At 39.9% G+C, this 22,305-nt stretch overlaps 2 protein-coding genes across 2 annotated transcripts in view; both read left to right on the forward strand.

The window, feature by feature from the left end:
- The window catches only part of LOC114242377 (zinc finger CCHC domain-containing protein 24), a 29,242-nt gene that overhangs the window by 937 nt on the left and 6,000 nt on the right, over positions 1–22,305 (forward strand). The window contains exons 2-3 of the mRNA XM_028173506.2: positions 13,106–13,300; positions 21,300–21,464. Coding sequence (XP_028029307.1) covers positions 13,106–13,300; positions 21,300–21,464 — 360 coding nt within the window. The remainder of the gene's footprint in view (positions 1–13,105; positions 13,301–21,299; positions 21,465–22,305) is intronic.
- LOC149503322 (uncharacterized) lies at positions 6,224–6,921 on the forward strand. Its single transcript, XM_089738531.1, is given in 5 exon segments — positions 6,224–6,238; positions 6,358–6,413; positions 6,415–6,718; positions 6,720–6,869; positions 6,871–6,921. Coding segments are annotated over 5 exon segments (576 nt in total).

Here is a 22,305-nt window from a genome sequence, read left to right on the forward strand (position 1 = left end):
TCGCTTCGCTTCGGAAACATTAAAACACACATGAAACCAAAAAATAATAACAAAAAAAAATTAAAAAAAAGTAGCCTATGTTCATCAGGGACAATGTCAGCTTCTAATGGAAAAATAATTTTTCAAATCGGTCCAGTAGTTTCGGAGCCTATTCGAAACAAACAAACAAACAAATCTTTCCTCTTTATAATATTAGTATAGATATCCGTAAAAACCACTGTAGATTTATATATTAGTATAGATATCGCAGCTGAATGAATTACTATGAGAAACCGTGACTGTAGCCGCGTAAGCTGAAGTGAAACGATTCTGAGAAAAAGAAGTGCGCATTTTAATTTAGTTCAGATTAAATTTATGAAACGAAATACGCAGTAAGAATATGACCTACCGACAAAAATACATTTTTATTTTTTTATTGCTTGGTTGGGTGGACAAGCTCACAGCCCACCTGGCGTTAAGTGGTTACTGAAGCCCATAGACATCCACAACGTAAATGCGCCACCCACCTTGAGATATAAGTTCTAAGGTCTCAAGTATAGTTACAACGGCTGCCTCACCCTGCAAACCGAAACGCATTACTGCTTCACGGCAGAAATAGGCGGAGTGATGGTACCCACCCGCGCGGACTCACAAGAGGTCCTACCACCAGTAAAAATTAACCAGTAATTTAATTTCACAGCGATGTAATTCACCTGGGCGATAATAAATAAAGTGAATAGGTCAATCGGATCGATCTACGTTGTATTAGCAAAACTAGATTTTTGTTCAGATGAGATCACAGAACTGTGTCTCTGTAACTTTAAACAAATATTTATTCCCCAAAGTAATCTCTCGATCAGAGATTAGAAATAAATTATCATAGACAGATTTTTAAGAAATATATTCTAAACCGAAAATTCTCAAGCTCTTCGAGTTGAATTTACTAATATTATTTCCAACGATTATTTTTGCGAAGTCCCACAATGTTTTGATTTAGGCGCGTCTTATCTTTCGGCTTATCGATCGACATCCACTTTTAGCTTTTTAAGTATACAAAACCTCTTTTCTGCAACAAAGAACGTTTTGTATGTGAAACATTTTATATACAAGCTCTTATTAATAAATCATTGAACTGAAGTAAAATAAAAATGAGATTACCCGTGGCCGTGCAGCCCCAATGGCCGTCTTCAAAATCTATCGTGAGATCAATCCCCTAGTATACCTTGCTGTTTTCAATTAGTGTTAAACTTTATCCGTCTAGTATGAAGTGGTTTCCAGACCAAATATTCATCAGAAAATATATCCTTCCTGTCATCTTGAAACAGGAGATCAGTTTTAATTGTGTTATACAGCTGTTTCACTCTACTAAACTGGAACGCATGTTTGATTCGAGAGGGTTATTGATAATGGTGACCAGTCATGTAGAAGGACAATATTCCACTAGTAATTTGTAGGAACATAGGGGTACGGGACTGGATGAAGTTGGTAAGCAGAACATTTTGCTAATACAGATATATAAAAATAATATAGGAGTAACAGCAGTTAAAAGTAACCAGTGTCGCGGTGCGATAATCCCTGATTAATAGTTGAACACTCAGTAATAGTGTAAGCGTGAAAGACGATATCTGTAAGATGGGAGTGAGCGAAAAAATGGTATATGATAGAGGAGTGTGGAAGGAGAAAACATTTTGCGCCGACCCCAGGTGACTGGAAGAAAGGCAGGAGAATGATGATGACTCAATTAAATAACAGCTTAGCATCATCGGTCCTGCTACAGAAACACATTACGGCATTAGAACCGGAAAGATACATATATCGGCTCAGATACGTGAACTTGGAAAATATCTTAATACTCGTACAAAAGGCCCGGTAACTAAGGATCAACAAGTGATAGCTAATTTCGAGATAGAGCCTTTTTAGTCATTACAAAGTGAAGAGATTATTGAACTTTTTGATACAATATACTGGTGCTTTTGGACAGACGTGTTTTGTTTTCATATCTCTGTTTTTCTATTGATGCTGTTTGAAGAGCTATCGGCGTTACTCGTGCCAAATTGTCACCGTAATCCATCGACCATAACCCCGTGCTGGATGCTGTTTTTTTTTCTGGTATCTGCAGTGAAACAGTAAACCGTTTTGGTTTAAAGGGTAGGGCAGATTGGTGGCGGAATTTACATTGTAGATATAGTCTATGGACTCCGGTAACCACTAAACATCAGATGAGCCTTCTGCTCGCCCACTAATCTAAGCTTAAAAAAATGAGATAGAAGACCCAATTATATACGCTATAATCCCACGTCCTGCTTGTGTGGATATTACACATAAATTATTGACATCAATAATTAGTAAAATTCACATAATTTGCGGTTTGAGTTTCATGGTTATTTTATCGTTTCACATTCGCGAACACGCTTCATATCTATGACCTTTAGAAAAAATTTCAGCCGTAGATTTAAAAACCGAAATTGCACTAGTCGATACTGCTACATCGGCCATAGTTATTGGCCATGCTATCGGCTGTATAGAACGCTCTATAATCGCAAACGCCGAGCTGACTAGCCACTCATCATTGTTCCACACAAAAACCGGTGATAGCCTTACCAAACTTTGTTTTCTTCTTTTTGTCCACCTTATCCCACTAGCACTAGGTCGGCACAGCAAATTTTTCTCTTCTATTCTCTTCTATCAGCCGTCATCTAAACACTCACTCCTCTCTCTCTCATATCGTCATTCACACATACCATCCATGTCTTCTTTGGTCGACCTCTTCTCCCTCTACCTTGCACTACCATTTCCATACATCTCCTAGTCACATGGATCTTCTCTCTACGCATCACATGTCCATAGCACGCTTACCAAACTTTGAATCTATATATTAATACGTGAAGCAAAAACTTTGTATCCCTTTTTACGAAAATTGCGCGGACGGAGGAGTATGAAATTTTCCACACTTATAGAGAATATAGAGAAGGAGTGCACAATGCTAATATTTTTTTAAAATATAGCATAAAAGATACATTAAATCAATAAAGAAAACATTACACACGCTACATACTATGTATTTGACGCACACACGCATGCATACTATTTATTGTCAAATTTTTGTTCTTGATGTCTGTTGTCAAATTGAGAATAGATTAAATATTGTTTGCCTTTGTTAATAATTTTTATAGTGTAGTCTTGGCGAAATTTGTGATTATAGAAGTATAAAATACAATCATAATAGTGTACAAACTTACAGTTCCAATTAATTATAGTCGAATTTCGACTACTGCGGGACCTCTAGTTTGTTATAAATTGTAAACACTAAACTCTAGCTTCGTGCTAATACGTACGGAAATAGTTCACAGCGAGCAGCCAGCGAGCGTGGGTTATTGACACAGGCGGTGTACGTTTACGTATCTAACGTTTAACAAATTTATTAAATTCATTACCAGTTTACGACTGACTCGATGGTGGTGCAGTTAGCGTCACTGACTCTTGAGCAGAGGGTCGGCGATCGATTCCCACATCGGGCGAACATTCGTGTGATGAACCGATTTGTTAGCTCTATGTCTGTGTGTTTATTAACTACTTAATTATAGGTATATATTTTTAAACATTTATATGTATGTTATGTATATCTCAGTCCCTATAGTACTGGTGATAGGACCTCTTGTGAGTCTGCGCGGGTAGGTACCACCACCCTGCCTATTTCTGCCGTGAAGCAGTAATGCGTTTAGGTTTGAAGGGTGGGGCAGCCGTTGTAACTATACTTGAAATCTTAGAACTCATATCTCAAGGTGGGTGGCACGTTTACTTTGTAGACGTCTATGGGCTCCAGTAACCGCTTAACACCAGATGGGCTGTGAGCTCGTCCACCCATCTAAGCAATAAAAAAGCCACTAATAATCCTACCTTCCTAAATAATAATCTCATTAATACACTTCCACTAATTATTAATGGTACCTATAAGTATATGACTGATATATGATACCATAAAATGTTTGGGTATTAACCGTTCTTTTTATTAAAAATCCACCAAGTTCATGACTGATCATTTCAGAGGCATCCTGTATTATATTTACTAGTGCTTAATCGATTTGCATTCGCAATTGCACAGGCGGCAGTTTTATTCGTTAATCCATCAGTCAATAAACCTCAGAATAATGGATATTAACGAAATAACAATATAAATATTTGCAATTATAGCCAACGCGATACGGAACAGAGAAGAATTTTATCTAAATCACTAATGCATGTATACCTCAGAGATTATTTCAACAACGGACTAACATAATTTTGTCATTAAAAAAAAACACAGTGACTTTATCTGCACCCGGAAATTTTGGATGACTTAATGAGAGCAAACTGACAATTTGACTGTCAGTTCATTAATGTAAAATTTCGGACACTTTTCGTGTTTTTTGCAACCGTGCCATACGAAACTGGGAAAGGCTCGAATTTTTAGTACACATTTGGTTTTTTTTTCTTTCAATCTGCGACATAACCGAAGTTCAGAGTTTTTAGCTGTTAGTGGAGCCCATATACGGATGGATTGAATGTCACAATCAACAGTTTTGAAGTCGTCGTGGCCTAAAGGATAAGACGTCCGGTGCATTCGTATCGAACGATGCACCGGTGTCCGAATCCCGCAGGCAGGTATCAATTTTTCTAATGAATAACGTACTTAACAGATGTTCACGTTTGACTTCCATGGTGAAGGAATAACATCGTGTAATAAAAATCAAACCCGCTAAATTATAATTTGCGTAATTACTGGTGGTAGGACGTCTTGTGAGTTCGCACGGGTAGGTACCACTACCTTGCGTATTTCTGCCGTGAAGCAGTAATGCGTTTCGGTTTGAAGGGTGGGGCAGCCGTTGTAACTATAGTGAGACCTTAGAACTTATATCTCAAGGTAGGTGGCGCATTTACGTTGTAGATATGTCTATGGGCTCCAGTAACCACTTAACACCAGGTGGGCTGTGAGCTTATCCATTCATTTAAGCCAGAGTTCCCCAAACTTTTTTGTGTCGTAGACCCCTTGCCATGTTTTTCCGTGTTGGTTAAACCCCCTACTTACCTGATATTGATTTCCTGTAAATTTCTAACTGTAGTAAAGTTTAGTGTTAAAAACTTAAAAGTAAAAACACATGTTAATTTATACATTTATTAATTGAATTTAAATTAAAATATACGTAACATAAAATAAACTATAAATAAAATAACATAAGCAATAAGTCAATATTTTAGTGAGAAGGATGAACCTGATGCTTTAATCATAAATTATCAACATTTGGCGTCAATTTTGTAAGGGTTAATCTTAAATCTCCTCGGCTAATGATGTCTTGATATTATAAGATAGTATGATGTAAGTAAATAGGTACTATCAGTGTATGTGTTGAGATCCACTATCGTGGACCCCCAAATTTTTTTTCGCTGACGTATACCCTTGCAGGTTGTCATAGACCCCTAGGGGTCGATATAGACCACTTTGGGAATCACTGATCTAAGCAGTAAAAAAAAAATGGCTTTGTAATGGTAATGTTGCAAAAATCTCGCTTAAGCCAGCCTTTCATCTGTCGATATATTGTTTCGACGGATGATCTAAAAATACAAAAAGCAACACAACTCATATTTCATAAGCGAAACGTGAGAGAATTCACGGAATGATACAGCGAACATGCAACGTTAGTGATTGGTGTTCTAATAATTTTAGGATAGCACAAAAGCGTAGTGCGGGAATCCTTAAATACATATCGACGCTTGAAAGGCAAACGTAACTAAGCGACAATGCGTTAACTTTACAGTAGACTAATTTGAAGTTGAAATACCCGAAAAAAATTCTATTTTAACGAATCTAGCTGTAGGATTGAAATGATTTTAATAGACCTAGAAATATATATTTTTTTGCGCATCGAATACGGTTATTGCCTATCATTTATGTACAAAGCAGTTATTGTCGCTTAATCACGTTTGCCTTTCAAGCGTCGATATGTATACCCGTATATTAAGTGACAAGAGTACAACCCAATTGATAGGCTGCATGGAAAAAGTTTAAGGCCATAGTGCCAAAATAGATTGTTATTGACAGCCTATGCAATTATTATATATATATAACTATATTTATTATTATATCATTTAAAACAAAGTGACGCTACGTTTAAAAGAGCCAACTGGAATTTTATTAATGTTTAACTAAATTTATGTGTTTGTGGTTTGATTTAGGTAACATGTTCGACGTGTTTGACAGCTTTAGACAATGGTCGTTTCTCTAGTACTTTTTTTTTTACGTAAACTTATCTATGTTCATTGGTTGATTTGAAAAATCGGTACCTGCCGGCGAGATTCGAACGCCGACACTGCTCGATACGAACGTACCGCCCTATCGTTTAGGCCACAACGACTTCAGACAACAATTCGGATGGAGTTTTTTTTACTCTTATCGGCCCGCGACGGGGCAATGAAAAGCCGCCGTCACCCGAATCATGTCTTGTCGGATCCCCCGGATTCCCTCTCGGTGCTTTTAGACCTGTCAAGCACCAGTCACTGTCCGAGTTCGACGAGCAAACTAAACCATAGACACAGCCTACTGAGTTTCTTGCCGGATCTTCTCAGTGGATCGCGATTCCGATCCGATGGTAGATTCTGCGAAGCACTGCTGTTGCTAGAGCTAGTGTTGGCAAACTCTCTCAAGTTGAGCCCATGAGCTCATTGAGCACCCGTGAGCACCCGTCCGGGCGTAGCTGGAATAGCCTCTTAGGTTACCAGCGAATAGGTAGGAGGAAAAAACGGTTTGTTCTCAAATAAACGCAAATTCAAAACGCTTATGTTAATCAAGTTTTTTATTGCTTAGATGGGTGGACGAGCTCACAGCCCACCTGGTGTTAAGTGGTTACTGGAGCCCATAGACGTATCCACAACCTAAATGCGCCACCTACCTTGAGATATAAGTTCTAAGGTCTCAAGTATAGTTACAACGGATGCCCCGCCCTTCAAACCGAAACGCATTACTGCTTCACGGTAGAAAATATCGTCAACTGTTAGCACACAATGTAAACGGTCGACTAGTCGTGACCGCTCGTGTGTCCAAAGGAATTTCAGTGCTCTATATCTAGTGTGTACGGTCACGTAATGTTTCTATAACTGGACCCCACCCACCACTCCGTGCCGTTATTAATAGAACGGTACTAACAAACAATATGATGTTGTGTCTGCATCTTAACGAACAGTGTAGACAGACGGTCAAGCTACAAAATGCATTACCCATGTCCACGTTTGAAGCTATACAAATTTTATCAATACCTGACGCGAATGTATATCTTTATTTTGATTAGATTAAAATTTATATCTTCTTGTTCTCTTTGTTCTTCCTAACGTTTTCCCTATCTGTAAGTAACATATCGATTGCGATATATAACACATATGCGAACTAATGAGTCCCGTCAGTTCGGAACACTATTGAGACTTCTTCTTAGTTTATAGTAACTCATCTGCTCATAAAAAGCATAAAACGTATTAGATCGAGCGAAGACAATGCGCCTGCGCTAGTCCAACGCGTTTCCTCTTCGTTAGAAGAACTGTTAGAAGGGGTTTCATCCTCCGTGGTAAAGTTTTCGGCGGTTAGCGTATACATAAATGAGTCGTCTATTATCAAAGGTGGCAATCTGTGCATTTAGACAAAAAAAATGTTATCGATATGTCAATACAGATTGATTTGAATATAATCGTCTCCTTCAAAGAATACGGTTCAAAACCTGCATTAAATAAAGGTGAATACTTAACCTGTTATTTATCTAAGATGTTCAGAAGAGTTTTGTGACTGCCAATGGAAATACAAAGTCAATAATTCGTTTTTCTGATATACCAATAATTGTCCAAAAGTCACATTGCCGGCTTTGATAATAGTCGACTCAAATAATAGTTTAACAAAACTAAAAAAATACGCTTTTATAGAAAATGCCACTAAAAAATAGAAAGTTTTTTTTAGTTGAATTTCAATTTTTACAATATATTTTTTTAATGTTGAATTGTCATCGGTCCTTAATAAGTATACCAAATTTCGACTTTACGTATCAAGAGTCAAGCATACTAAGCACGTTGTCATTTCTGTGAGTTCATGGACACCACGTGGACCGTGAACTCGATCGAGCCTTGACCCAATATAAATAAAAGCAAAATCATTGAAAAACAGGAACAACTAGACAACAATACCCGCGAAAAACCTTGAAGATAATCGAATTTAAATTGTAAAATAGAGTTTGATGTTGTTTTTTCGTTTTTCGTTCTAGAGTACCTACCTACATAATATGATTTTAGAACAAATATTTTCATATTTTGCTGTTCTACCACAAGACTTCAAATGGTCATCCAATTGCGTGCTAGAACACATTTCCTATTGTGTTTTTATTTTCAGTTATTTTTGTACACTAACTGCTGATGTGTTGCGTTAAGGACATTGGGAAGATCTTCCACCGAGCGCATGAAATTCCTCCGTAGAGCGACGATCGAAATGTTTCTGTACAGGACTTGTATATTATCGATGGGTAAAAAGCTATTTAAGTGACATTTTTACAACTAGACAGGAGAACAATTTAAAGTTTAAAATTTGGAAAAGAAATTTAATGGAGTAAACTTAATTGAAGTTTAATTAAAAGCATCGAACTGTTGATGCTAATGCCAAATAAAACGCACACTTAATTACAAATATCAATGTCTAAGCAAAATGTCTCTTAAGCCTTTCACCCCCCGATATGTAATTTTTACTGATGGTAGGACCTCTTGTGAGTCCGCACGTGTAGGTATCACCACCCCACCTATATCTGCCGTGAAGCAGCAATGCGTTTCGGTTTGAAAGGTGGGGCAGCCGTTGGAACTCTACCGAGACCTTAGAACTTATAGCTCAAGATGGGTGGCGCATTTATCTTGTAGGTGTCTATGGGCTCCAGTAACCACTTAACACCAGGCGGGCTGTGAGCTCGTCCATCCATTTAAGCAATAAATAAAAAAAGGCATCTGTCAAATATCTTGTGTTCAATAATGGCTATCCGCTTTCATATATTACTGTTGTACTGTTAGTTATCCAAATAAAATAAATATGGTTAATAGTCAAGGAATTCCAAGGACGCGTGTTAAGAAGACGTCAATGCAAAATCATGTTACAGTGTTCATAGAATTCCTCGTTGTTTTTACATTTATGCTTTTAATTCATTCATATAGTCTAGTACAATCTCTGGTCTTTTTAAATATGAAATACAAGCGCCCCGCTCCGGCTCCGCTCAGGTCTTTAACAAAAATTTCAAAGATATATGACGTTGTTTTTTTTAAATAAAAGAACACTTATTGCGGCATAACTATAATAGTTAGACATATGCTGTCACAACACATTTTGTAAATAATAATGTCTTAAAATGTAAAATATCAAAGTCGTAGTAATTTTTTTACACCTTGGGTTACATTATTGGAGTTTTAGTAAGGATTCCTAATTTAAAAAAAAAAAGATAATGTATGACCTATGTCACTCGGATATAGTATAGCTTCCAAACAGTGAAAGAAATTTTCAAATCGGTTCAGTAGTTTCGGAGCCTATTCAATACAAACAAAGAAACAAATCTTTCCTCTTTATAATACTACTAGTATAGACTAGTGCAGATGTAATTGGTTATTTCTGACCAGATCACCTTCAGAAATACCTATTAAACAAAGATCGTTTACAGTAGATCCTCGAACTATAAGTTCTGTAAATAGATAAAGAACATGGGATATAATTTCGTTCAAAAGCTTTATGAAACAGTTTTTTTGAGCCGTTCATATTAATCGTTCTGAGTAGGGTCGGCACAACAATACTTAGAAAGATGCTACACGTATTGTAATTTGATTTTGTCGACAGCCACAGTAATAGGAGTTACTGAAAGCCAGCAATAAGTTGTATTAGAAAATTATCTGAAGATACTCGTACCACCAAACATGGAAGTTCAGTAACAATATAAAAAAACAAAATATTCACATGCCAAAGAAGAATGGAGCGTAGTATGCTAAAATACAGAAAATCGTGTAATAAAAATCAAACCCGCAAAAGTATAATTTGCGCAATTACTGGTGGTAGGACGTCTTGTGACTCCGCACGGGTAGGTACCACCACCCTGCCTATTTTTGCCGAGAAGCAGTAACGCGTTTCGGTTTGAAGGGTGAGGCAGCTGTTGTAACTATACTTGAGACCTTAGAACTTATATCTCAAGGTGGGTGGCGCATTTACGTCGTAGATGTCTAAGGGCTCCAGTAAGCAGGTGGGCTGTGAGCTCGCCCAGCCAACGAAGCAATAAAAAAAATCCGTTAATCAAAAATCAGAAAAATTAGCAAAACAACTGATGTACTAGTTCAAGCCTTAACTTTAAAATGGAAATGGGCTGGGCATTTTGCACGCTTTCAGGTCCAGAGATGGACAAAAAAGGTAAGCTATAAGTTCTAAGGTCTCGTAAGAATATGGATGGGCTCATTACGAAAAATAAAGAGGGGAAGATCATATACTAGATGGGAAGACGATATAAAGAAAGTAGCTACTACAAATTGGGTTAAAATTGCGCAATCCAGAGAAGATTGGCTACCCTTGGAGGAGGCCTTTACCAAAGGAAGGGTTCTTGCAAATGGGAAATAATACATAATATTATTCAACAAACATATTATTTATTAGATAATTAATAACATAGACACATTGCATTAATTTTTGTTTTTATGTCACTTGTACGAGATTAAAGGCTTTTTTTATTTTTATTTCTTACTAGCATTTTCATATTTATCTACCTTTTAAACCTTCTCTGGACTTCCACGAATAATTCAAATCCAAAATTAGCCAAATCGGTCCAGCCGTTCTCGAGTTTTAGCGAGACTAACGAACAGAAATTCATTTTTATATATTTAATAGATTTTATTCATTTTACTCATACCACGGAGGATTTATAAAGTAGCAAAACTAGACCTGTAGTAAGTAACTACGGATATGTTTCTCTGTCTTCTGATTAAAATAGGTCAATGAAATTTAGTACATTATCACTCCACATAAAAGGAATCCTTAAAAACGATCGTAGAGAAAATACAAAAGAAAGTAATAACAATATTATGCTGAATACGAGTTATTGTACAACATTATACCTATATATATGAACCAAAATATGAATATGTGAACCAAAAACTTTTTATACCTTTTTACGAAAATGTTGTTTTATTCGTGTTTTCACTAATCAACTTTATCGATAATTTAAATTTTTTCTTTAAATAACCAGTTCATATTTTTTTATTATACTGTCGGTAAGATCGAAAAGTAGTATTCAAATTTCATCATTTTACAATATGTAATTCGTATTTAAATATAATATCTAAAAAACACAATTTTTCCAAAAAAAAAAAACAGAGCTGAGCTCGGTCATTATCTACTTAAATAAAAAAAAGTTGTAGAGGTTTTCTAATCGAAATAAAAAAAAATCAATACTTACACAGTACGTATCATAGTGGATACTCTCGCAGCATTATTACAGAAGAACTTCTTCTTATTGATTGTATTCAAAACAGATATAATGTATGAATGGTCGGATGTACCTATGGCGCAACGCACGTCAAACTTCTAATATCTGGCTGGATCGTTATAATTCTTTAAGCAGATGCGCGTTCGCACCTCCCCCGACCAATGGGAACGGTCGCGAAGCTATTTACTGCTATTTCATTATTTGTTTTATGTCCACGTAACGATGCCGAATTTGTATCAATTAAACTGATGCGTGCCAGAAGTGTAATAAATACGAGCCCCTGTAAATAGTTTGTGATCTTTTTTTAGATGTTTCCTCTGGTTGTAGGGCGCGTTGGGTAATGCCGGATTGATAACGTCGGGCCACAGTTTTGAATATTTTGGCGGTCAATTAAATAACGTTTAAATTTGAATTTTAGGATTGCGATGGAGGTCCTTGACCTTCCTCGTCTCCTTCTTCCTCTTAAGAGGCGCCGAAGTCCGACCCGGGTATTCGTAAATGGGTTCTCCAGCGTTAAAAAAAAGGATCGCTGTAGAAATTTGATGATTACGCTTGCTTGTGCGAACTCTCACCATGCAAGTATTACAAGTGAGACTAATGCTGACATTACATACTGATTATACGTACTGACAACACCACAGAGCTCCAATCTAGTTTTTTTCTTTTTATTACCTAAGCTTGCCTTGCCTAAGCCTTGAGAGGCTATTTCTGCGTAACCTTAACTAGTAGGTGAGCTCACGGGGCTCAAACCTGACGACGTTGCTAACACGAATCCTAGCAAGAGCCGTGCTTCGCAGAATCTACCGCCGGGTCGGAAACGTGACCCACTGAGAAGATCCTGCGAGAAACTCAGTGAGCTGTGTCTGTGGGTAAATTTACTCGTCGAGCCCTTCGTCGCAAGCGATGGGTTCGACGAGAACGATGACCGGGCCAATCTATGTAGGAGCACTCTTGGACACACAGCTATTTTAGATAAACTGAAAACGTATTTTCCTAACTTGGTCCTGAATTCTGACTGATTGAACCGTTAAGCTGAATCTAAAATACGTAGCATTAAATCAATTATTTTTTCCATACAAATATATTTATCATTGTTTATCTCGCATTTTATTCGATACAAGCTCCGGCTCCGCTCGGGTCTTTAACAAAAATTTCAACGATATTTGACGTTTTATTTTTTAAAATAAAATAACACTTATTGCGGCATAACTATAATAGTTAGACATATGGTGTCGCGACACTTTTTGTAAATAATAATGTGTTCTACAAAGTCGTAATACATTATTTTATTCTATCATTAATATTTTCACAGGGCGCGCGATGTAAAGAATATTTTATGTAATTTTTTATACCTTTTTACATTATTGGAGTTGTTACATTATTGGAGTTTTAATAAGGATCCCCAATTTAAAAAAAAAAGATTATAACCTATGTCACTCGGGAATAGTGTAGCTTCCAAACAGTGAAAAAATTTTTCAAATCGGTTTAGTAGTTTCGGAGCCTATTCAATACAAACAAACAAATCTTTCCTCTTTATAATATTAGTATAGAAGCATAGAAAACAGTTATTTTGTGAAAGTCATAAAGTTTTAATTACTAAACCTTCAAATGTCTATTTGTTTCAGTGGATGCCAGGCTCAGCATGGGGTCCATTACCGACTGCAGCACCACGGTCCGCCCCACCACCATCGGACGACACCAGTTCTCTCGTGGAACAGCTGACGGCGTTGTCTTTACGTCGGCCACCGCGGCCCCCACCACCAGCTTACATGTGTCATTTGTGCTTCAAAAAAGGGCATTACATTGGAGATTGTCCGCAGGTATAAACCAAAAAGTATTGGCTAAATTTTGTATATAGCTTGATCTGCGAAAACAAAATTCAAGTATGTTCAGTAACAAAACAATTGTAAACGTTTTTGTTTCACGCCAGATAGAGATCGCGCTATTTTTCACGATAACGTCACACCTTTCATACAACTTAAGCCCACTGAGTTTCTCGCCGGATCTTCTCAGTGGGTCGCGTTTCCGATCCGGTGGTAGATTCTGCGAAACACTGCTCTTGCTAGGGCCCGTGTTAGCAATATACCCGGTTTGAGCCCCGTGAGCCCACTTACATATCAAGGAGAAGCTGATATAGCCTTTCAAGGTTATCAGCATAGGTAGGGAAAAAACAACTTATTAACCTCTACCTCAGCTGCAAATGATTATTGTTTCCCAAGTAAAGATCTGTGAAAAATATTCCAACTTTGGTTAAGTGACTGGCTTAGTAAATGGCAGAGACTTTTTGACTCAAATGTATTATACATTTGTAGCTCCAATAACAAAGCCAAAACCCCAAAACAGTGGCCTTTAAAAACATATCGGTTGCGACACCTAACTATTAACATTTTTCGATTTCTTGGTTCACATGTATTCTGAAATGTTTTAAGAAAAAAAAATGGCAATGCTACCACAGGTAGACAAGGATGGTAAACTAAGATCTCGATCGAGTCCTGTGTGCTTGGTTCGAACCCTTCGGTTCGGATTCTTCTCAATCGTGTCGCCCTTGACAGAGTGGTCGTGATCGTCATGCAGTGTTGCAGGGCAGAGTTGATGCGTCTCACGATGTTCAGTCATCCCTCCCTGCTCGAGGTCATTCCACTGCACTCATTTAGGGAACCTCCTACTGCAGTTTTAATTTGGTCGGTCCACCGCATTTGTGACCTCTCGCGTGGTCTTGTACCATGCACCCTTCCCTGTACAACGAGGCGGTCTTTGGCCCAACCAAATATTGCTTCGGATAAGAGGATTGGTAAGAACGGAACGTATGAAAAGAGTGTGGAACGAAGCGTTAAGATGTGAGTGAGAGAAAACGGTAAGTAAAGGAGAAGAGAATGACAGACAGGATGACACAAAAAAGAAAGATGGCGAAGACGGTTAAAAAAATGATCAAGGCGTAATAAGATTGTTAATTAATTTTTAATTATTATTTTAACAGAATATTTTGGAACAGTGGGAGTTTTATTTTATGCGCTGCGATCCCTAATTCTACATATATGTATCATATCTAGGAGTGAAAGGCTATTGCTAACTTTGTAATTAAAGGTGTGATTTATTTGGTATTAGCATCAATAATTCGATGTTTTTTGATTGAACCGCAATTAAGTTTACTCCATTCAAATAGATGAAGAAGTTTTTTTTGTTATGATATTTCTTCCAAATTTTAAGCTTTAAGCTTTAAATGGCTCTTCTGTATAGTTACAAATGTCGATATTATCTCGTAAAACTATTCGCCTAGTATAAATACAAACAAAACAGCACATACATTTTTAAACAGCTTAATATGATTCAAGAATTTATAGCTAATGAGTACATTCTGTAATAACAGAAAGTTATTACTAGTCCTGTTAATTAAAATGTAAAAATCTAAAGCTCTCAATATAAATATAACCTTTGTTAATTATTTTTATCTTGTATGCGATTTGGCCTTCAGATTAATAATCGACCCAAAAAGTCTCCGGATTCCGGTAAAGAGCTAACACTAGATAGACTCCGAGATCTTTTTCCCATAAATTCAATAAAAGACGTAAAAAAATAAACAGTAAAAACGAAAGGAAAAATTCTCTAAATATGTAAAAGTAGATGTGTTTTCTCTATAAACTCCGAAGCGGCTGGATCAATTTTGTGGCAATTTAAATAAAAAACCGTCATCTTGGTCTAGAGGATGATCCTATTTTTAACATTCGGACCGTCTGTAGGCTCTCCGGTATTGCCGTCGAAGTCCCCCATAAAAAAGGCACTCCTAGTCAGTGCCATAACTGCCAACTGTACGGGCACTCTTCCCGTAACTGTCACGCGCGCCCCCGATGTGTTAAGTGTTTGGGCGATCACGCCACGGCCCTCTGCGCTCGCGACCAAAAAACCGCGACGGAACCGCCTAGCTGTGTCCTGTGCCGAACACAAGGTCACCCCGCGAACTACCGTGGATGCCCCCGAGCTCCAAAAATAAATCGCCGCGTCGCCCGTCAAAACCGCCTCCGAGCTTCCGGCCCAGACATCAAAGCCACGGTACCCTCTGTGCCGAAGGCTAAGCCTGCTTTCGTGCCGGTGTCGGTGTCCAGCGTCTCGGCTTGGGCTAAACCGTTGCCGTACACGAACACGGCTACAACTCTCTCCCCCGCGACTCGTCCCACCCCCGCGATACGTCCCTCCCCCGCGACCTGCCCTCCGACCGCGTCCGAAAATCTCGCTCTAGCGATTGACTTTTTTCAGTCGATCAACTTTGAGCGTGTTAACGCTTTGGGTGACGCCATTCGCGCCGCCTCCACTGCACAACATTTCATCGCCGTTGTGCAAGAATACGCTGACGTATACGCGTCGTTAAATACGTACGTCCTCCCCTCACTCCGCCGGTAATCAATGGCGTACATTAGTAGAATAAAACCCTTATCCGTAACAATAGGATTTTTTAACGCTTACGGTCTCGCAAATCAACGTGATCAGGTTTGTGATTTTTTGCGTGACCATCAAATTGACATTTTCTTAGTGCAGGAGACCCTACTTAAGCCCGCGCGCCGTGACCCTAAAATCGCGAACTATAACATGGTCAGGAACGACAGGCTCTCTGCCCGTGGTGGTGGTACCGTTATTTACTATAGAAGAGCCCTGCATTGCGTCCCGCTCGATCCTCCCTCGCTCGCTAATATCGAAGCATCAGTGTGCCGAATCTCACTGACGGGACACGCGCCGATCGTTATCGCGTCCGTTTATCTTCCACCGGATAAGATCGTTCTAAGCAGTGATATTGAGGCGCTGCTCGGTATGGGGAGCTCTGTCATTCTGGCGGGCGACCTAAATTGTAAACACATCAGGTGGAACTCACACACCACAACCCCGAATGGCAGGCGGCTTGACGCGTTAGTCGATGATCTCGCCTTCGATATCGTCGCTCCGTTAACCCCGACTCACTACCCGCTAAATATCGCGCATCGCCCGGATATACTCGACATAGCGTTATTAAAAAACGTAACTCTGCGCTTACACTCGATCGAAGTAGTTTCAGAGTTAGATTCAGACCACCGTCCCGTCGTCATGAAGCTCGGTCGCGCTCCCGATTCCGTTCCCGTCACGAGGACTGTGGTGGATTGGCACACGCTGGGCATCAGCCTGGCTGAATCTGATCCACCATCGCTCCCGTTTAACCCGGACTCTACCCCGTCTCCTCAGGATACCGCTGAAGCCATAGACATCTTAACATCACACATCACCTCGACATTAGATAGGTCATCGAAACAAGTTGTAGCGGAGGACTTCCTTCACCGCTTCAAATTGTCCGACGATATTAGGGAACTCCTTAGAGCTAAGAACGCCTCGATACGCGCCTACGACAGGTATCCTACCGCGGAAAATCGTATTCGAATGCGTGCCCTACAACGCGACGTAAAGTCTCGCATCGCCGAAGTCCGAGATGCCAGATGGTCTGATTTCTTAGAAGGACTCGCGCCCTCCCAAAGGTCTTACTACCGCTTAGCTCGTTCTCTCAAATCGGATACGGTAGTAACTATGCCCCCCCTCGTAGGCCCCTCAGGCCGACTCGCGGCCTTTGATGATGACGAAAAAGCAGAGCTGCTGGCCGATACATTGCAAACCCAGTGCACGCCCAGCACTCAATCCGTGGACCCTGTTCATGTAGAATTAGTAGACAGTGAGGTAGAACGCAGAGCCTCCTTGCCACCCTCGGATGCGTTACCACCCGTCACCCCGATGGAAGTTAAAGACTTGATCAAAGACCTACGTCCTCGCAAGGCTCCCGGTTCCGACGGTATATCTAACCGCGTTATTAAACTTCTACCCGTCCAACTCATCGTGATGTTGGCATCTATTTTCAATGCCGCTATGGCGAACTGTATCTTTCCCGCGGTGTGGAAAGAAGCGGACGTTATCGGCATACATAAACCCGGTAAACCAAAAAATCATCCGACGAGCTACCGCCCGATTAGCCTCCTCATGTCTCTAGGCAAACTGTATGAGCGTCTGCTCTACAAGCGCCTCAGAGATTTCGTCTCATCCAAGGGCATTCTCATCGATGAACAATTCGGATTCCGTACAAATCATTCATGCGTTCAACAGGTGCACCGCCTCACGGAGCACATTCTTGTGGGGCTTAATCGACCAAAACCGTTATACACGGGAGCTCTCTTCTTCGACGTCGCAAAAGCGTTCGACAAAGTCTGGCACAATGGTTTGATTTTCAAACTATTCAACATGGGCGTGCCGGATAGTCTCGTGCTCATCATACGGGACTTCTTGTCGAACCGCTCTTTTCGATATCGAGTCGAGGGAACCCGCTCCTCCCCACGACCTCTCACAGCTGGAGTCCCGCAAGGCTCTGTCCTCTCACCCCTCCTATTTAGCTTATTCGTCAACGATATTCCCCGGTCGCCGCCGACCCATTTAGCTTTATTCGCCGACGACACGACTGTTTACTATTCTAGTAGAAATAAGTCCCTAATCGCGAAGAAGCTTCAGAGCGCAGCCCTAGCCCTAGGACAGTGGTTCCGAAAATGGCGCATAGACATCAACCCAGCGAAAAGTACTGCGGTGCTATTTCAGAGGGGAAGCTCCACACGGATTTCCTCCCGGATTAGGAGGAGGAATCTCACACCCCCGATTACTCTCTTTAGACAACCCATACCCTGGGCCAGGAAGGTCAAGTACCTGGGCGTTACCCTGGATGCATCGATGACATTCCGCCCGCATATAAAATCAGTCCGTGACCGTGCCGCGTTTATTCTCGGTAGACTCTACCCCATGATCTGTAAGCGGAGTAAAATGTCCCTTCGGAACAAGGTGACACTTTACAAAACTTGCATAAGGCCCGTCATGACTTACGCGAGTGTGGTGTTCGCTCACGCAGACCGCACACACATAGACACCCTCCAATCCCTACAATCCCGCTTTTGCAGGTTAGCTGTCGGCGCTCCGTGGTTCGTGAGGAACGTTGACCTACACGACGACCTGGGCCTCGAATCAATTCGGAAATACATGAAGTCAGCGTCGGAACGATACTTCGATAAGGCTATGCGTCATGATAATCGCCTTATCGTTGCCGCCGCTGACTACTCTCCGAATCCTGATCATGCAGGAGCCAGTCACCGTCGACGCCCTAGACACGTCCTTACGGATCCATCAGATCCAATAACCTTTGCATTAGATGCCTTCAGCTCTAATACTAGGGGCAGGCTTAGGGACCCCGGTAACCGTACTCGTCGAACTCGACAAAGAGGTCGACGTGCAACCTAACCCATGCATCAGCCCGCTGAGTTTCTCGCCGGATCTTCTCAGCGGGTCGCGATTCCGATCCGGTAGTAGATTCATTCGCGAAACAATTGCTCTTGAGTTGTTAGGTCTCCTTCGGAGGCGCTCGGGCAGTTCTTAGCAAATCCCACCCCTCTTGGCTGAGCCTTTGCTCGCCCACCTGTCCTGGTGAAACTGGAAAGGCCTTCGGGCCACCAGTAAACTTTCAATCATAAAAAAAAAAGGATGATCCTGTGAAATTTGGTAACAATCGGATCAAAAATAAATCAATGATATAGTAGCAAAAAAGCCAAACTTGTTTTTAATCTTTTGTAACTTTTTTTATTTATTTTTTATTTCTTAGATGGATGGACGAGCTCACAGCTCACCTGGTGTTAAGTGGTTACTGGAGCCCATAGACATCCACAACGTAAATGCGCCACCCACCTTGAGGTATAAGTTCTAATGTAGTTACAACGGCTGCCCCACCCTTCAAACCGAAACGCATTACTGCTTCACGGCAGAAATAGGCAGGGCGGTGGTACCTATCCGCGCGGACTCACAAGAGGTCCTACCACCAGTAATTACGCAAATTATAATTTTGCGGGTTTCATTTTTATTACATTACTTATGTGACAACTTCCTGTGAAGGCTTGAAGTACTTAACAAACAACGATTGTTTCAAATGGCGCAGTAATTTTTTATCTGCGCGGGGTGTTTCGTTACAAAGAACTGTAGTTAAATATTTGTTTAAATAGCCTCACTAATTATTTCTATTAAGATTAGAGCGGTGCTTTCATCACCTTATTCATTGACACACCTTTAGCCGAGAAAATTAATTCTTATTATCTGACTGAGCAATATTAATTTACGAATATTTTTGGGGAATTATTTCCATCGCTTACGTCGATAATACGAGTTGGAAGGAATTCGGTGTAGTAGCAAGGCCAGACTTGGCAAAACTTCGTTCAAATGTGTGTTAAATTAGCTTTCTGTCTGGAACTTCGAGCAGTGTTCAGCCGTGGTGTGGAAGGTAGCCTATTTCTCAGGGCTCAAATTATTTTCATACTGATTTTACTCAAAATCATTCCAGTTCTTTCAGCGTGAAAATAAATACAAATAGACCGAGCCGAATTCGCATTTATAATATCACAAATAGTCGCCAATATTTTTACTATTAAAACGAATTTCGAAACAACTGGAATATCTCTAGAATGTTCTGGAAAATTGTGGACATAGTGGCAATACAATATCGTGGCAATGGTGGAAGCGAAGAGGATGAATGGACTCAAGAAAGCACAAGAGTACATTGTTACAGTGAAATCTACTCTAAAGATAAGAATTTGATTTGAATAATTTATCCACTCAAGACTAGAAATATAGATTTCATAGTCAGCTTGTAGTTCGACTATCCAGCGGCTTAAAGACTGCATACAGCAATCTGTTTGCTATAGATTCACGTATACCAATTAAATCTAACCACTGTCGATAGTACGTTAGAGTTTAAAATCAAACGTTGTGAGGTCAAACTGGGTCAGGGTCATGGAGGTCATCATTTACAAGTAACAAGAGCGAGTCCCTCTTATCTGTTTCCAGGAATTACTCGAAGATTACTTCTGATATTGACGTTACATTTTGCTCAGGACCGACTGAATGTAATATAACTGCTGCTAATTTTTTTATTGGGATTTTTTTTATCTGAAGGCGCCTAAATAATGTGTGCAATGCGGCTATCTGACCTTTCGGCAGAATTAGGTAGTAATTTAATATCCATCTGTGTTAACAAATGCGGCCTATCAGGAGTTAATTTTGGGAGGAAATAAGGGTGGAAAAACGGAAGTGGAGAATAGGAGAAGAAATAGATAGAATATAAAAAGAAAAGGATACTACTACAGACGTGCAAAGAGTGCAATAACAGTTGCTAGAGATGGGCGGACACATATGTTCTAAAATACTCCCCTTCATGAACCAGACAAGTAGACTATTACCATTAAAGGATACTCTAAGCTGGTCTCTGTTAAATTAGGACATGTTGTTTTATTATTATAATTTTATAAACACTAAAGTACAAATTTGAATGGACTTAATACGATCAACTTAAAGTTATTGCAAAAATTTGCTCATAAAGAACTTATGCAAAAGAGATCAGTGCTGCCCTCTAATTTACAAGATGTGTATGTACTATTGAAACAGTTATCACATAATTCGGCCGTACCCTTGGTATTTTAATATTAGTATGCTAATGACTGGCAGATGATATCAGGTACGCCATAAGCTAGTATACACTTGTAAAAAAAAATTATTAGGCAACCAACCGGAAATTAGATATTTTCCAACATTTCGGTGAAAGTAAGCGGTGAACTAACAATGTAAGCACAATTAATATGTACCACGATTAACTATATGGGGTTAAAATTAAATACGAATAACATTACTATTTCACCAAAAAAAACATTTCAATAACATCCCTTGCTAATTTTTAGATTATTTTGTAATGGATGTCTTTGCTGATCGTTCTAAGCTTAAAGTCACGAATTATTCCAGGCTCGTCCAAAAGGCGAGGGTCTGACTCCGTATCAAGGCAAGAAGCGATGCTTCGGGGAGTACAAGTGTCCGAAATGTAAGCGCAAGTGGATGAGCGGCAACTCTTGGGCCAACAACGGACAGGAATGCATCAAATGTCGCATTAATGTGTTCCCTCACAAACAGGTAAAGCTTTATGGATCTCTCTTATTATTATAGATGCTGGTTGTGAATCGAAATATTGGTTCTGAAGAAAATTGCATGATAAATAGTTCTGCGAGTTTGATGACCTATGATCAATGGATGGACGAGCTCACAGACCATCTGGTGTTAAGTCGTTACCGGAGCCCATAGACATTACAACGTAAATACCGCCCCCCATCTTGAGATATGTGTTATAAGGTATCAGTATAGTTACAATGTATGCCCCACCCTTCAAACCGAAATGCATTACTGCTTCACGGTAGAAAAGGCAGGGTGGTGGTACCTAATGTGCGGACTCACAAGAGGTCCTACGACTAGTAATTAAGCAAATTATAATTTTGCGGATTTGATTTTATAACACGATGTTATTCCTCCACTGCGGAAGTCAATCGTGAACATTTGTTAAGAACGAATTTCATTAGAAAAATTTATACCCGCCGGCGGGATTCGAACACCGTTGCGTCGCTCGACACGAATGCATCGGACATCTTATCCTTTAGGCCATGACGAGTTATGATATGATGGTGGTGTGGATGTATGATGTCGGCCCAGAGTAGCATCACCTCTTCCCATGGGTATAAAAGACGACTAAGGAGAATGAACGGTAGCGTTCTTCCAGACCTATACCAAAGTTTTGCTATCACTAACCGGCATTTACTGATTGTACACTGCTACTGTAAGCATACAGCACGAGTTGTTACCACAATCCTGTCGATTATTACCGCAAAGCATCCATACGTTCCGATTTGAACGGCAATACAGCTGTACCAGTACACTACAGTAGTAGCATTCGCATAGCAATCAGTAATGAATTTTGCTCAAA

The sequence above is a fragment of the Bombyx mandarina genome, chromosome 03, assembly GCF_030267445.1.
Source record: "Bombyx mandarina strain Sakado chromosome 03, ASM3026744v2".
In the NCBI taxonomy this organism is placed as follows: Eukaryota; Metazoa; Arthropoda; class Insecta; order Lepidoptera; family Bombycidae; genus Bombyx; species Bombyx mandarina.